At 40.1% G+C, this 15834-nt stretch overlaps 2 protein-coding genes across 2 annotated transcripts in view; one reads left to right on the forward strand and one right to left on the reverse strand.

Annotated features, from left to right (window-relative positions):
- The first annotated feature begins 603 nt into the window (after positions 1-603).
- On the forward strand, positions 604-9187 carry LOC123769940 (macrophage mannose receptor 1). The gene is given in 12 exon segments (XM_045761416.2): positions 604-750; positions 1276-1404; positions 1872-2049; positions 2868-3110; positions 3751-3841; positions 4928-5042; positions 5044-5054; positions 6680-6735; positions 6738-6965; positions 7981-8074; positions 8420-8542; positions 9018-9187. Coding segments are annotated over 12 exon segments (1359 nt in total). The 5' UTR covers positions 604-711; the 3' UTR covers positions 9070-9187.
- A 1688-nt stretch (positions 9188-10875) lies between these two features.
- Positions 10876-15834, reverse strand: part of LOC123769939 (bestrophin-2) — a 40495-nt gene continuing 35536 nt past the window's right edge. The window contains 2 exon segments of the mRNA XM_045761412.2: positions 10876-12210; positions 13649-13722. Of these exon segments, the coding sequence (XP_045617368.2) occupies positions 11991-12210; positions 13649-13722 (294 nt within the window). The 3' untranslated portion in view covers positions 10876-11990.

The raw sequence follows: 15834 nt of genomic DNA on the forward strand, positions 1-15834 counted from the left end.
AAGCAATAAATACATCTCAAAGGGATAGAGTAGCTTAGGCTATTTCTACCCCCCCTATTTCTATTTCTATTACGCAAAGCGTTTCAGGCAGGAAAACATTAAGGACTAAAACTTAATACTTATAAAAAGCTGTAGTTTTCTCCAACAGTTTAAAGGAGAAACTAAGAAATGCCTTACAAACTCTATGTAAGAATTATACTCACATTAACATGTCACACTGTGTTGTGTTCTTACTGCCAGCATTGAACACTGTGTACCGTAACTGAAACTATAAATTCCATATTTAAAAACCTTTTGCGTTGAGTACCTGAACCCATTATGTGGCTATAATCTTTCTGCCAACCTCCACAGCGTCAGTATGGTGTCCATAATAAACAAATTTGAACTCATAAATAGTGAAGTAAGATGAGTTCTCAGAACAGCCCGTCTCCTTGAGTTGTCACAGCGGATAAAGTACGGTGGACTGAAATCCCACAAACCCAAGCCACCCACCTACGCACAGAGAGCGTATTTGTTTGTGAGCTACTTTTCACAGTACCTCGTATTATGTTCCTTGAGGAATCATGGGATCATAATATGATATATTGCAGGTTGTGCAGCCCGGGTTGGGTTGTGGGGAAAGCCGGCTGGGGTTACTGTGGGAGGGGACGCTGCACCCACCTAGTATATAAGGGCCCGGAGCGCTGTCTACCCACTGCGTATACACTCAAGATGGTGCGATTATTGTTGTTACTTACTGCTGCTCTCACGGTGAGTTTTTGGCTTACTATTTCTTTATGTAACATGTGGTAACTCGGCATTTTGTGGCTACTTTTTTAGGGTTGCAGATCTGTTCCCCTAGCAGTGTACAGATATCCAGGCAACTGTTGTGGGTTGCACCCTGGGGGAAGACCACTAGTTTACCTGAGAGCCACTAACACTAGTGGTCTCGACGAGGACAGGAAGCCGGCGGCTTATCGAAGGTCTCCCTATTTGCTTTGATGATCTTCTCCAGCTGTTAGCCTAGGTCCTTAGTCTTGGGGAGGGGGGAGGGTCACGATAAACCCATAGACTGCCTGTTCTTTATATTCCTTCCAGAGAATGGTTTTCAGAGGTGTAAATCTACGCACGATGACATCACAACAACGTGATCTGAAGTGTCTGTTTATTCTCATAATTTCCATAAAGAAAATATAATGGTAATAGGGTGGGACTGAACTCGCGTCTCTGAACACCACATAAATTTTTGAGTTATCATTACAATGACATCACGTGACACTGAGGTAATTATCGCAGCTGGCACAGTGCCGCCGCCCATCCCTGGTCCCTCAAGAAGACATGATTGTGAGGACAGATACACAGCTCCGCATTACCTACCCACGCGGGGAACACCCTCACATCACCTGCACAGCTTCGCCTCACCAAGTAAGTTACTCACATCAAGTAATGCTGATTTCTACATATAGAGTATGCTGACTTGTATTCATCTCATGCTGACTATTGTATTCAGATCATGCTATGATTATGTGCGCCCGAGGGCACACCTAACCTAGCTAGGGTGCACTTCGATAAACCTAACAAATTTTAAGCACATGCCCATCAAACCACGAGGTTTCATGGTTATCCGTGTGAAGAACAGGGGTGACAAGGCTTCTAGGTCTCACAGTACTATAGTACTAGGCTTCCATCTCGGCGGCCCCTGAAGTTCGACTCCCATCCTTCTCACACGGAATTGATGTGATAAACGCGCATATTTAATTATATATAAGCATGTCGTATGTTCATTAAAATTCAGAGTTTTCATTACATGAATCTTATGTGATAAGGAGCGTTGTAACTCATTTTGTAGCATCAAAATGGGGAGATTTTATTGTTTGTTTTGACTTCAAAAGATAGGGGATGGCTCCGTGGTTGATGGCCACGTGATTGATGGCTCTGTGGTTGATGGCTCTATGGTTGATGGCTCTGTGGTTGATGGCTGGAGTCGCCTGCAAGAGTTGGACCTCATGGTTCGCCTGGAATACACTGACAGTCAAAGCATCAACTGCAGCCTAGTCTCGACAGTCAGCGGTAAGTATATTGAAAAATGTTAACAAGTGACATTTACATATTATATTGTTTCATATATCCTTGACGTGGGATCGGTTGGATTTCAAGCTTAGGTTTTATATATATATATATGTCGTACCTAGTAGCCAGAACGCACTTCTCAGCCTACTGTGCAAGGCCCGATTTGCCTAATAAGCCAAGTTTTCCTGAATTAATATTTTGTCTCTAATTTTTTTCTTATGAAATGATAAAGCTACCCATTTCATTAAGTATGAGGACAATTTTTTTTTATTGGAGCTAAAATTAACGTAGATATATGACCGAACCTAACCAACCCTACCTAACCTAACCTATCTTTATAGGTTAGGTTATGTTAGGTAGCCGAAAAAGTTAGGTTAGGTTAGGTTAGGTAGGTTAGGTAGTCGAAAAACAATTAATTCATGAAAACTTGGCTTATTAGGCAAATCGGGCCTTGCATAGTAGGCTGACAAGTGCATTCTGGCTACTAGGTACGACATTATATATATATATATATATATATATATATATATATATATATATATATATATATATATATATATATATATATATATATATATATATATATATATATATATATATATATATATATATTATATATATATATATTTGGGTAGATATCAACATAAGCAGCCTCGTATGGGCTAATATATAGGCATTCTCCTGTTCTCAAATCCACATATGATATGTCATTTTGACTTCTGTGAATGGCTAATTTTATAAAACTTATTTAAATCTGGATGATAACAAATTTTCTTACACATCTATATATTCTTTAATTAATTTAAGCTTGAAATCAGCTTCTCCAGAACAAAATGACCTCGATCCGAAGGCACTGGACCCCTCCTGGTGCCTACCCCCTACAGAAGGTGGCATCAGTGCCTCTCTCTATGTCTGCCCCGACGGTTGGCACCTGATAGAGACAAGGTGCTTCCTACTGGCTAACGCCTCTGGCACCTGGCACGAGGGTCAGCAGTTCTGCAGTGAGGCTGGTGGGTCTCTGGCCACCGTCTCCAGCAAGTTCCAGCAGGCGATCCTCATGTGTGAGTTCCTATGTATAATGCCTTCATTTATCGTCCTATACAATATAGAATATATTCATAATATATTGGCTGCATTTTACATATGCAGAAAATATGGTAGTGTTTATGTGCTACCACTCACAATGTACATATAGCATATATCTCACAATGTACATATAGCATATATCTCACATTGTACATTCATTATGTATATATATATATATATATATATATATATATATATATATATATATATATATATATATATATATATATATATATATATATATATATATATATATCTCAGATACATGTATATGTACCTCTCAGTGGCTGCTATAGCTCTTGGAATAATGGGCGTGCATATTTGTCACATAATACTCCTTTAAAGAGTATGTAAACACTCATTATATATATTTAATGCATTAATAATCTTTATGCAGATGAAGTCACAATAACGTGGCTGACCAACAGCCACGTTATTGTTTTGGTCAACATTGATAATCCTTTACAATTGTTTTTACCACCACCCGCTACTACAATCACCCTACTACCTCCCTACAACCAACACAGCCACCTTCTTCTATTACCATCCGCAACCATTACTACCACCCTACAACCACAACCACCATCAACCACCAGTATCACCCTTATGTTACAGTGACACTGGACGAGGACACCTGGATAGGCTTCAACGACCTGGAGGAATCCTCGTACGTCTGGGTGGACGGCTCCCTTAGTACCTTCACCAGGTAGGTCCCCATACCTCTCATCATGCATTCCCGTATACATTTTATCATTCGCTCCACACCTGCGAGGAAACACGTGCTTCACTATATACAACATTACCGTAGGCATAACCTTAGGCCTAATGTAGTATATATTAGATCTAGGAGGCCTGGTCGACGACCGGGCCGCGGGGGCGCTAAGCCCCGGAAGCACCTCAAGGTAACCTCAAGGTAGGATAGCTTATTTACACCCTGGACAGGTTTGGTTCTTTAGTTACTTTCCACTTTTTTGTAAAACGCCATTTGGGCTAATTTTGTAATACAAAACGTGAACTTTTTTTGCGTCCGACAGCCTACTTTTATATGTCTGACCAAATAGTTACTATAACTGCTATCATTATCGTGGGAGGGGGGGGGTGTTTGCACCCGGTAATATAAATGAAGCACTCTTGCTTTACATGTCAACACTTCACCTTTAAGGGCGTTGTGAGCGTTCTATTCATGCACTGACAGGGGCACACTACGTCACGTGGGTTTGTTTTGTTTACATAGGAACAGCTGATCACGAGAAGTTAGCGGGGGAAATATTTTTGCGTATTGAAATATTTTAGCGTTGCGAAATATTTAGGCATAACGAAATATTTTATTGTCGAAATATTTTAGCGAGTTAAAATATTTTACCGTCTGAAAGTATATGTCAAAATATTTTAGCGTATTTGAATATAAGTAAAAATGATTTAGTGTATGAGAATATTTTAGCGTATGAAAATATTTTAGCGTATGAGAATAATTTAGCGTTTCATAACATTTAATCTAGAAAATATTTTAGCGTGTCAGAGAGTACCACACAACTAGCATATAATAATTGGATCCTACAGACACACATTGTAAATACGAGAGTACCCATGTAACGTTATATGACAAAGAGTGCTGGGAAGACGGGACACCACGAGCGTAGCTCTCATCCTGTAACTACACTTAGGTAATTACACTATGTTCATAACGTATGATAGTAGATATTCTGCACTGACTGAAATTTTCAAGAATTATACTTGCACCAGTCTTGTAGTGACAAGTGTAGCTAACAGGCTCTTTGTTTACCTCCACCAGCTGGGCCGAGGATAAGCCTAGCGAGTCTAGTGTACTATGGATGATCAAGAAGCAGAAGAAGTGCGTAGCAATGCGACGCAAGTACTATTACCTCTGGAGTAACAACTATTGCGACGATTGTCAAGCAGTAAGTGTTCTCTGACCTCTTATTCCATAACCAATGCCGTCTAATGCATATGCTTCACAGTGACACATAACTGCCTCGTTCCTACAATGACCTAATTGCCTCGTTCCTACAATGACCTATCTGCCTCGTTCCCACAGTGACATAATTGTCATTTTCCAAAAGAGAGCCACTAACCGAATACTCACTAACGAGTGCCACTAATTAATGCTTCTTAGCGAGTTATCCGAAAATCACTACAAGAATGTCATCGCATTCGAGAAAGTTTGAATTCTAGTGAGTATAATATATCACTAATTTTTTTTAAGAAGTTATAAAACGAAGCACATTTTTGCCTTATATTTCCATAGTCTCAAAGTTTGACACCTTTAAAAAGTCTGGCAAAACTGCTGACGATTTTTAGTATCCCAGACCAGTCATGGAGGTACTCCCCAGTGGACGGAAATGCTCAAGTAACATTGAATCATTTACCCATTGTGTGGCCACTGGGCATCCCGTCTCTGTCTACCCTGATAACGTGCCCTTACCCCTTACCCTACTCATGGGACATTATCTCCTTGGGAAGCAAGCTATACCCTCAAGACTACCTCTCCCTCTCCCATATCTCTGAATATGTTAGACATTAAGTCACTGCACATTCTCTCATGTGTATTATACATATATAAAACGCTAAACTATAATGCCAATCCTGATCTCAAAAGCTTCATAGAAGGTTGTAAAAGAACCCATGAGCACCACACCAGAAATAAATACAGTTTTGATATTCCTAGAGTACGACTTAATCAAACTAGAAATGCTCTACAAATCAAGGGGCCCAGAATGTGGAATGACCTTCCCAACCATGTTAAAGACTGTACCTCTCTCAACCAGTTTAAGATAAAAACTAAACACTACCTAATAAATTCCCTGTAACCTACCTCACTCCTCTATTGTCAACCCATGTCTGTTATTTTCTTTTTTTTAATCAACACTGTTTGTCAACCTATTGTATTTGTGCTGCTTTTTCAGTCATGTTCCCCTTTTTTTATCTTTATTTGTTTTTGTTCTAAACACTTTCTATTCTTTATGCTCAATTAGTATTAAGTTCTAGATATTAATGTTTTTCTTGCCCGAAACGCATTGCGTAATAGTGGCTTTAGGCATTGTATGTACTAGCTCTATCTATATATCAATCCATTAATGTATCATCACTTGTATGTATATACCTTACCTGAATAAACATATTTATTTATTTATTTATTTATATGTTGTTGACAGGGACCTTAAGTCTATTACGGGCTATTCATGCCCGTGCCACCTCTTGGGTGGCTTATTCTTCATCAATCAATCAATCTCAAGTCCAACCTATGAGTCTGGTACTCACCTAGTTGTGCTTGCTGGGGGTTGAGCTTCGGCTCTATAGTCCCGCCACTCAAGTAATGTACAGGGTTATGAGCCTACTGGGCTCTATCATATCTACATTTGAAACTGTGTATGGAGTCTGCCTCCACGGCATGGTGGAAGGGTTTCTGCAGGAGTTTGCATGCTTGGGCAAATTTCCTGACCTCTCTTCTAGGTCCTGTTACAAAAAAACTTGACATTACTAACAAAATATATTGTTTATAGTGTGAAATTTGTCTATATTACAGGTTCCTGTGTAGCGTCCCAGCGGTACCCACCACAACTACCACCTCTACCACAACTACCACACTAGCACAACCACCACTACCACAACCACCACCCCAACAACAACCACCACCCCCACAACCAACAGTCCGCAGTCTGCCTGCGATGAGGGGTGGCAGCAATACCAGTCATCATGTTACTATGTCAGCGAGGAAGAAGTTTCGTGGCAGAGTGCTCTAGAATACTGTAGCCTCATGGGCGCCTCCCTGACCTCTGTCACCAGCGAGGAGGAGCACCTCTTCCTCACCAGTGGGTTCACCATCACGTTTTAACTGTAATATACCAGCCCGCGCTCTTCATTTGTCACTCCGTAAAAAAATACTAATGTTTTGCTTAATCAGAAACGTAAAAATAAAACTGTTTAGCCTGATCAATCTGACCTATTGAGGCCGATCAATCATAAACGTCCATATTACGGTGCTTAAATGTTTACTAACACGACGTATTTTTAACGGAGTGGTCGATTCCGTGAAAAACAGCGACGCATTTGGTGAATGGACGAATTAGTCATGGTTTCCATTTTAGCATAGGCCCAGAAATTTATGCCTGTTTTCTGACACCTGATAACTCTATTCACCTAGCAGTAGAGTTAGGCGTACCTGGGACTTGGACAACTTTTGTGGGCTGCATCCTGTAGTTGGTCTAGGGGGACCTTACTCCTGATGCCTCTGTTCACCTACCAGTAAAGAGGTACCCTGGAGTGAGGCAACTGTTGTGGGCTGCATGGTCAGAAAGACCAGGGCCCAGATTCATGAAGCAGTTACGCAAGCACTTACGAACCTGTACATCTTTTCTTAATCTTTGACGCCTTTGTTTACTAATTATTAAACAGTTAATGCGCTTCGAAGCACCAGGAGGCTGTTTATAACAATAACAACAGTTTATTAGAAAGTTTTCATGCTTGTAAACTGTTTAATAAATGTAACCAAAGCCGTCAAAGTTTGAGGAAAGATGTACACGTTCGTAAGTGCTTGCGTAACTGCTTCGTGAATCTGGCCTCTAGTTACGACCATACACATCTTTCGTCAATCATGGCGGCTTTGTTTACAATTAATTAAACAGTTTGTGAGCGCCGAAGCACATGGCAATAAAACTTCATGGGGAATTGTGATGCTTGTAAATTGTTTAATAAATGTAAACAAAGTCGCCAAAGGTTGGGGAAATGTGTACCGGTTCGTAAGTACTTGCGTAAATGCGTGTTGAATCCTGGCTCAATTTCCCTATTTTCATGCTGATGAGTCGTCCCTTCTCTCCCGTCTGGCAGACCTGGTCACGGAAAACACGTGGATTGGCCTCAGTGACCAGCACACAGAAGGATATTATGTCTGGGCAGATAATAGCGCCTATAACTTCTCCAGGTGAGTCGCTCCATGCACCTGGTGTGCCTAATTGATCAATATTAAATCAACATAGGATCAATATTATACAAAATAGGATCAACGTTAAATTAACATAGGATTAACATTAAATCAATATAGGATCAATGTTAAAATGACAAATGAGCGTTAAGTTAACATATGATCAACATTAACTCAAACGACGTTGAATTAACGCCAATAAAGTAGATTTAACTTCACTCCAGGATGTTGTAACTGCTGGGAGTACAAGTCCTCGTTGATATACATGGAACATTTATGTGAATCACAAGTAGTTATGTATAAAGCATTACTAGTGTTAATATAAATTATTATTGTTTGTATCAGGTGGGGGTACAACGAGCCCAGTAATTCTTACAGTTTCCTGGCACTCGATGATGAAGACTGTGTTGAGATGAGGTGGAACATCGAATATCTTTGGAACGACGAACCTTGCGATACGGATAACAGGTTAGTTAGACACACACACACAACACTAGGTGAGTACACAGGTGCCTGGCTTCAAGGGTTACTAATACGAGGAGCCTAGTTTCATAGGTAACTAGTGAATGAAAAATATATACAAGTTATAATTATTGTACTTTGCTTATTTTAGTTTTTTTAAACAGCAAAACAATTGCTTTTATTTAACAAAAGTGTCCATCAAATTGCAAAAGCGTTTCAAAATTATGGAAATCTCAGATAAAAACTTTAATAGTTTCAATTAGCTGTGTGCTCTGCAAAATATAGAGCAATATTTAATATATATTAATCAACGCATTCATATCTGTGCTGTTATGATCTGCTTTTTAATAAAAACTATTTTGCATGAATAGTCTAAGCACCATTAGTCCATGGAAAGAAATAATTAGCCTTAGTCTCGCGCATGCGTAAATTAAAAACTTTTAAGTGATGTTTAAGCACTAACGTCCTATTTATTTTCCAGGTTCATCTGTGAGCGGCCAGTCAACAACTATGGCTATAATACTGTTTACTAGCTACAGAACAAATGATAACCTATTGATAGTCCAATTGACCGGCCACAGAGCCTAATACAGTGCCATCAGCCATAGTCAGTCAGTCACTATATATTAAACTTTTGAATATTACTATACATTTCTTGTATAATTAGTTCCTTTGAAACATGCGATTTAATTTGAATTCACTATACGGAAATATATGGTAATATTGTGCTCTTTAAATCCAATAATCACGGAGTATATACAGTGCAAGGTGTACTTTGGTTTTTCGAAGTATATACACCTTTGTGTACGTATTCTCTTGCATTCATGTGGCTGTTGTATTTATGAATGCTCTCTATGGCGAGCATTCATGCATTGTTTGGTATTGTGCGGGTACTTTGACGTCCGCATGGGTTGGTGTTGAACCCTACGAGGTACCATGTTTATACATTGATGCACAGATTGATTGTACGTAATTATTGTTTGAGGCTGATTGTGCTAAGTTTTGTCGGCTCCATGTGAGGATATTTCCTTGCCTTATTGTATGTACATATTGTATTATCGTGTTTAAAATAAAATATAATTTGTTTTAATCAAAATTGTTAGGGAACTCCGCTGTCGTTAGGCTTTAGTGTATCACTGAGCTAGAAAGATTGAAAATTAAACTGGATTCAACAAGTTAAAATTGACACAAGAAAACCTTTAAAGCTTATTTGAGTATCATGGTAAAAAATTGTCAGGAATTGGTAGTTGTTTTATACTGATTGATCCCATCCGTCCTTTTGACATTGGTTAACCTTCTTCCTGGTGACATTGGTTAACCCTCTTCCTGGTGATATTGGTTAATCCCTCCCTGTAATAAATATTGGTTGACTCCCAGCCTCCTGGTGATATTGATTGACCCCGCCCACGTCCTGATGATATTGGTTAACCTCACACCTTCTGGTGATATATGTTGATCTTCCCACCACCTTGTGATATTGTTTACGACTCTCCCACCTCCTGGTGATATTTGTTGATCCACACCTGGTGATATTGATTAACCGCCCCTCCTGATATTTATTGCCCGCAAGGTGAAACGCCAAGCCTAATCGCGATACGATTGACGCCAATCGCTGGAAACTAATATGCCTTTCGGCTAAGAAACACAGACAGGTAGATGATAGGGAAGCCCCAGGAGTCCCTCAGGGTGACAGGCATCGGCCCCGCCCCACACAGAGAACACTGGGTAACAAAACCAAAAAGTGACCCCGGCAGAGCAGAAGCCAGCCGCCCACCACGACTGAGGGCACACCAGGAGCCCACCAACCCCCGGTACCTTCTCGGCCAAGCCAGGCGCCGGACACCGGCACTCCCGCGGGGAGAACCAGCCAGAACACGTAAAAAAAAATCTATCAACAATCCCGTGACCCGAGGCGATATGTGCGCCAGTCGTCGTGCAATCAGATCGTTGAAGAGGAATGCCAAACGGCAGTATCAAATCCTAATCACAAACCAGAATATGATCCCGCGGCTTCTAGGAAGAGGAGGCGTCCAGACGTCCTCTCGGCGTCAAGGTGGAACCAGAAGTCTCTGTGTTACTGTATCAGGACACACTGTGACATCATAAAATGGGCGGAGCTTTGACGTGATTGGCTGTTTTAGTGAATGTCAACACAGTTTCTACCAATGAAATGCGAGCGCGGGAAAGGCTACCTCAGCACAACAACCTCCTTTATGAGCTGCTGTTGGCCTGCTGAATGTATCATCACTGAATCATCCTTGACTTTGTTATAATAGATTATATACTAGACTATTATAAGTTAGTCTATAAAGGATTAAAATGTAAATCAAAACACAATATGAAAATTAAGCATTTATTTTTTGATTTTTTGAGGAATATAAAATACAAAATATGTGAACCAAACAATTCTGTAATTGGAAAGCTGTAGGTTAACAATTTTAGGTAGAATTAAGCCACCATGGCGAAAATATTAGTCCCCTAACGTAATTTTGTACATTATGATATCGTGTTGATAATTACAGTGTCACAAATAATGTGAAAGACGTGGTTAGGTTAGGTTAGGGTTATGTTCGATGTATATTAGCCTTTGAAAGAGGATATGTTATCTTTACAATCATGTATATGGTAGAGAAGCCTCACTGCCATATCGTCCACAACATTATTTATGATAACCATCCAGTCTTTCAATTATAAACAAAGAATAATAAACACCTAATCTAACCTAACATAAAGAAGGCTAATCTAACCTAACATAACCAAGCCTATTCTAATCTAACATAACCAAAGTTTTTCTAACTTAACATAACCAAGCCTAATCTAACCTAACCTAGCCTATTTACTGCCTTTGCCAGAAATTGCATTAAAAAAATAGTTTATAACGAGCAATAAGACAGAAAAATATTATATCATAACCATATTATATAATGTATATGTATATATATCAATATGATATATCATTTTATTGAATATAGCAAATGATAAAAACGATATATATATATATATATATATATATATATATATATATATATATATATATATATATATATATATATATATATATATATATATATATACACACGACAATGTCAGACCACGAAGGAAGGATTAAGTCAGGAATTTCCTTAAATACTCTCTTTCTTAATAATACATCTTCAGAAGGATGGATTTACAGTTTAGTGGTGTGGATATATAGGCAGGAAAGCCTCTTTCCTGCCTATGTCTATTCTTGCATTTCTGTATTTATGCTAAAATCACAGTCCATGTTCAATCACTTGCATAATGCCATAAGTTTATCACAAACATCTGATTCGGTGGCTTCACCATTTCCAACAAAAGTCTGGCTGGTAACGTTACCAGACGACTACAGCAGCCCAGAGTATGCCACTGGCGGGGGTCAGTGAAATCACAATATTTCACTAGCAAGCCTGCCACTGGCGCCACACGGTAGCATTAGCTACTTGGGTAGGAAGCCTTCGTTATCGTAGTCGAGAGGCCGTAGTCTAGGTGGGGGGAATTGCTTGCCGCGGGATTCCGGGAGGTCCTCGGGGGCACCGGGGCAGCAGCCGTCGTTCTGGAGTGGGACATACAGCCTGGTGGTGTGGGTGTTGCCATCCCGGGTCCCCACACACACGTTCACTTTATTATAGCGGGGTGTGCACGGTGACCTCTGCCTCCTGCGGGACGAGACACTGTTCTAAGTTAAGCATCACTCTTCCTGCAGGTATGTCAACATGGACACGCATAAATAAAGGTATATATGCACGCTATACCTCTTGACCCATGTGAGGCAGTTACTATTTATATCCAACTATTCTCATTCATATATTTGTCTAGCTGAGCTTCAAACATTCTAGTGGTTTTAGAACATTCATCTTAGCAAGTTATTCCGTAGATCTGTAACTCTAAACATGAATCTAGTAAGCAATTAAATAATATGAATCTGATTTATCTAGGAGAAAATAGTGAAAGCCATACGTGAGATCATGAATTAATTTTTCAAAATTAAAAAATGTTCAAATGTTTATTCAGGTGAAGTACATACATACAATTGGTGATACAAATATTAATGAATTTATAGATAGAGCTAGTACATACAATGCCTAAAGCCACTATTACGCAAAGCGTTTCGGGCAGAAACGTTTTCTGGATGTTCTATCTTTTGTGTTTTATACTGTCAAAGCCCTATTTGTATCATACCAGTGTAAAATGCTTCATTCATCTATACACCTCACCCACGTCTCATTTTAATTTACGTCTTTCTAGTGTAAAATGCATTTCTTTGTCTCTTTATATGGTCGAGTTTTAATGCAATAAATTAATTTAGTTACCCTTCTATATGTTTTTTTTATAGAAAATATGCATCCACTCTAAAGTTAAGGGTATACTGTACTGAACAACATATATAAGGTCCCACAAGGGCAAAAAGTATTGAGGATTTTATTATTAACGCTTCTAGATATAAATCGTAGTGCCTATTAACCTCCATTGTTTACTTATGCCTCGTAGGTCGTTTTATCGTAGTACAGTTAGCCTCGTCCTAAAGTACTGTAATGACTTCTATAACCTCGTAATCCGATCTTTTTTATTTGTCCTGTTTGAAACCTACGGAAGATTGACTAGACGGATAAAGTGTTCGATAGAGAGACGCTGTTCTTAGTCTCTATATATGGCTGGTTTCTAATGCCAGGAAATAATTTAGATGGATAGACAATTTAGACGATGGATAGAGTGCTCGATAGAGAGCACTCCTTCGTTTCTGTCAGTGCAATAATACCAACTGTTTCTGTGCACAAAAGTGTACCTAAATCGTCTATTTGACTTCTAAGAATCTTGCTATTTGTGTAGTAGACGTTAAGGGGGGTTGATGCCCCCTGTCCGCTCCTATTCTTTATACCCAAACTTTATTCTTTTATTCCTAAACGTTTTCCCTGCCAGCACACACCTCCTTTCCACATACATTCCCTTACTTCTAACACTTTAATCCCCGGAACATGAAGAGGACTCCCCTGGAGGGAGCAGGAGGATGTTGGAGGAGCATAAGGGAGAATCACCTGGAGGGTGAGGGAGCAGGAGGGGCGTGAGGATGAGGTAGAAACGTGGGGAAACACTTACCTGGATGAGGGTGATGGAGGGTGAGGAAGCTGTAGTGCATTGGGGACCTCCACTGGGGCCTCCTCCGGACAGTACTGTGGAGGACAATCAATACATCAAAACTCGCCTCTCTCTCTATATATAAACAAATACCACACTCCTAGCATCTTCAAGAAACATCTAAGACACAACTGAGGCTAAAGCAACCAGTATGTTTCTCTTTAATGAAAACAAAATGGACATCTCAGCCTTTTTTACTTAGCAATTTGTTATAATTTTTGTAAAACAGAGATTGTTTGGTTTTCATCATAACCGAATGATATGGTGTGAGTTTTATACAAAATATATACCAAAGTTGTTGGTTATTATTAGCTGGTGGAGTACCAGCTGGTGGAGTACCAGCTGGTGGAGTACCAGCTGGTGGAGTACCAGCTGGTGGAGTACCAGCTGGTGGAGTACCAGCTGGTGGAGTACCAGCTGGTGGAGTACCAGCTGGTGGAGTACCAGCTGGTGGAGTACCGACTGCTGGAGTACCATTTACTTAATATACACTTCTAAAACAAAGGCCGACTCGTCCTCACAGGCACACATGTAGTATACTCACAGAGAAAGGAAAGTTAACACTATGGAAACTAGAAAAAAACTGAAAATCTAGAACAAGTGTGTTTATGCCAAGCTTAAGGTTCCAACTCTAGCAGGAGAGTACAGGTGTGATGACACCTGTCGCTCTTGCTAGATGAAGCCGGTCTCAGGAGCTGGGGGATGCCACCATACAGGACGTGGGGTGAGCAGTTTACCTGCGGCAGGAAAGCCACCGTACAGGACGTGGGGTGAGCAGTTTACCTGCGGCAGGAAAGCCACCATACAGGGCGTGGGGTGAGCAGTTTACCTGCGGCAGGAAAGCCACCATACAGGGCGTGGGGTGAGCAGTTTACCTGCGGCAGGAAAGCCACCATACAGGGCGTGGGGTGAGCAGTTTACCTGCGGCAGGAATGTCACCACACTGGACGTTCCTGATGACACCGTTGTGGCTCACGGAAGGTAAGCTGGACCGTAAGAGACTTTCACTGCAGAGTCGAGAGATGTTCTGAGGGGGAGGGAAGGTCTCGAACTAAGGTCTTACCTAAAGTCTTGCTGTCACTCCACCTGGAGTTATCTCCTAACAGTTTAACACCTCTGATATCTTGCTAACGTATGTTGTACCATGTTTATGTAGTGTGTATCCTGTCACAAGTGTAGTGGCATATTTATGTAGCGTGTACACGAATGTTGTCATATTTATGTGGTGTGTCTCGGATGATCTCTGTGTGACGAGTTAGTCACACTTGTTGAAGCAGCCGGTGGTCTGGGGCAGCTATTTACGGTATTAGGCTTTTGTGAAACTCACGCGCCGTGTTGATGAATCGTCACTCTGTAGGCGTGAGGCTTTGATATTAATGATGGTTATATTCACTCATGAATGAAGTTTCGATAAATGAAGTGTTGTATAAATTAGAGAATCCGTAAGATGTATACCAGTCCTCTCGTCGTATCACAAGTCCCGGACTCGCGCAGTCGTCCCGAGTTAGTTTACGTGTACTGGCACAGAGGGTTTACTGTACTATGGCTGTAGTCGGGGCCGACAACCCTGCCGGTGGCGGGTTCAGTAGGCTGTTGGGGTAAGTGTGGCAACACAGACTTCACTAACAGCAGTGAGGTGAAAGCCTGCCTCTGTAGTGATACTGGAGGGTATCATTGACATTACTGCACAAGGATAATGTGAGAATAAACGATTGTTGTCAGTGGTGATTTGACGTAATGAGTGGTGTTTGACGTCAAGGGTTGTTTGACGTCTTGAGTGATGTGACGTCTTATGTTAAGTGACATCTTCAGTATTGTAACATCTATACATCTATCTTGACTAGTGTGACATCTTGAGTGGTGTGACATCTTGAGTTTAGTAACTACATTAGTACACAGAAGCCTATGTTATTTAACATAAAATTTGAGTCTAAAAACTTTAAAGTAACCAAATATACCAACAATTTTCTTGCTTAACTCGAGTGCTTAGACATAAAAAACCACATATTTCACAATTAATTATATTTTACCTCTTATATAATAATCTATAACGACAGAATATATAATTATGGGTTTTACTTAATACATACAGTATATTGTTGTAGCTTGGAATACATTAAAAGAAAAAGAAATAGGCAACTGTTGTG

The sequence above is a fragment of the Procambarus clarkii genome, chromosome 45 (genome assembly GCF_040958095.1).
Source record: "Procambarus clarkii isolate CNS0578487 chromosome 45, FALCON_Pclarkii_2.0, whole genome shotgun sequence".
NCBI lineage: Eukaryota > Metazoa > Arthropoda > Malacostraca > Decapoda > Cambaridae > Procambarus > Procambarus clarkii.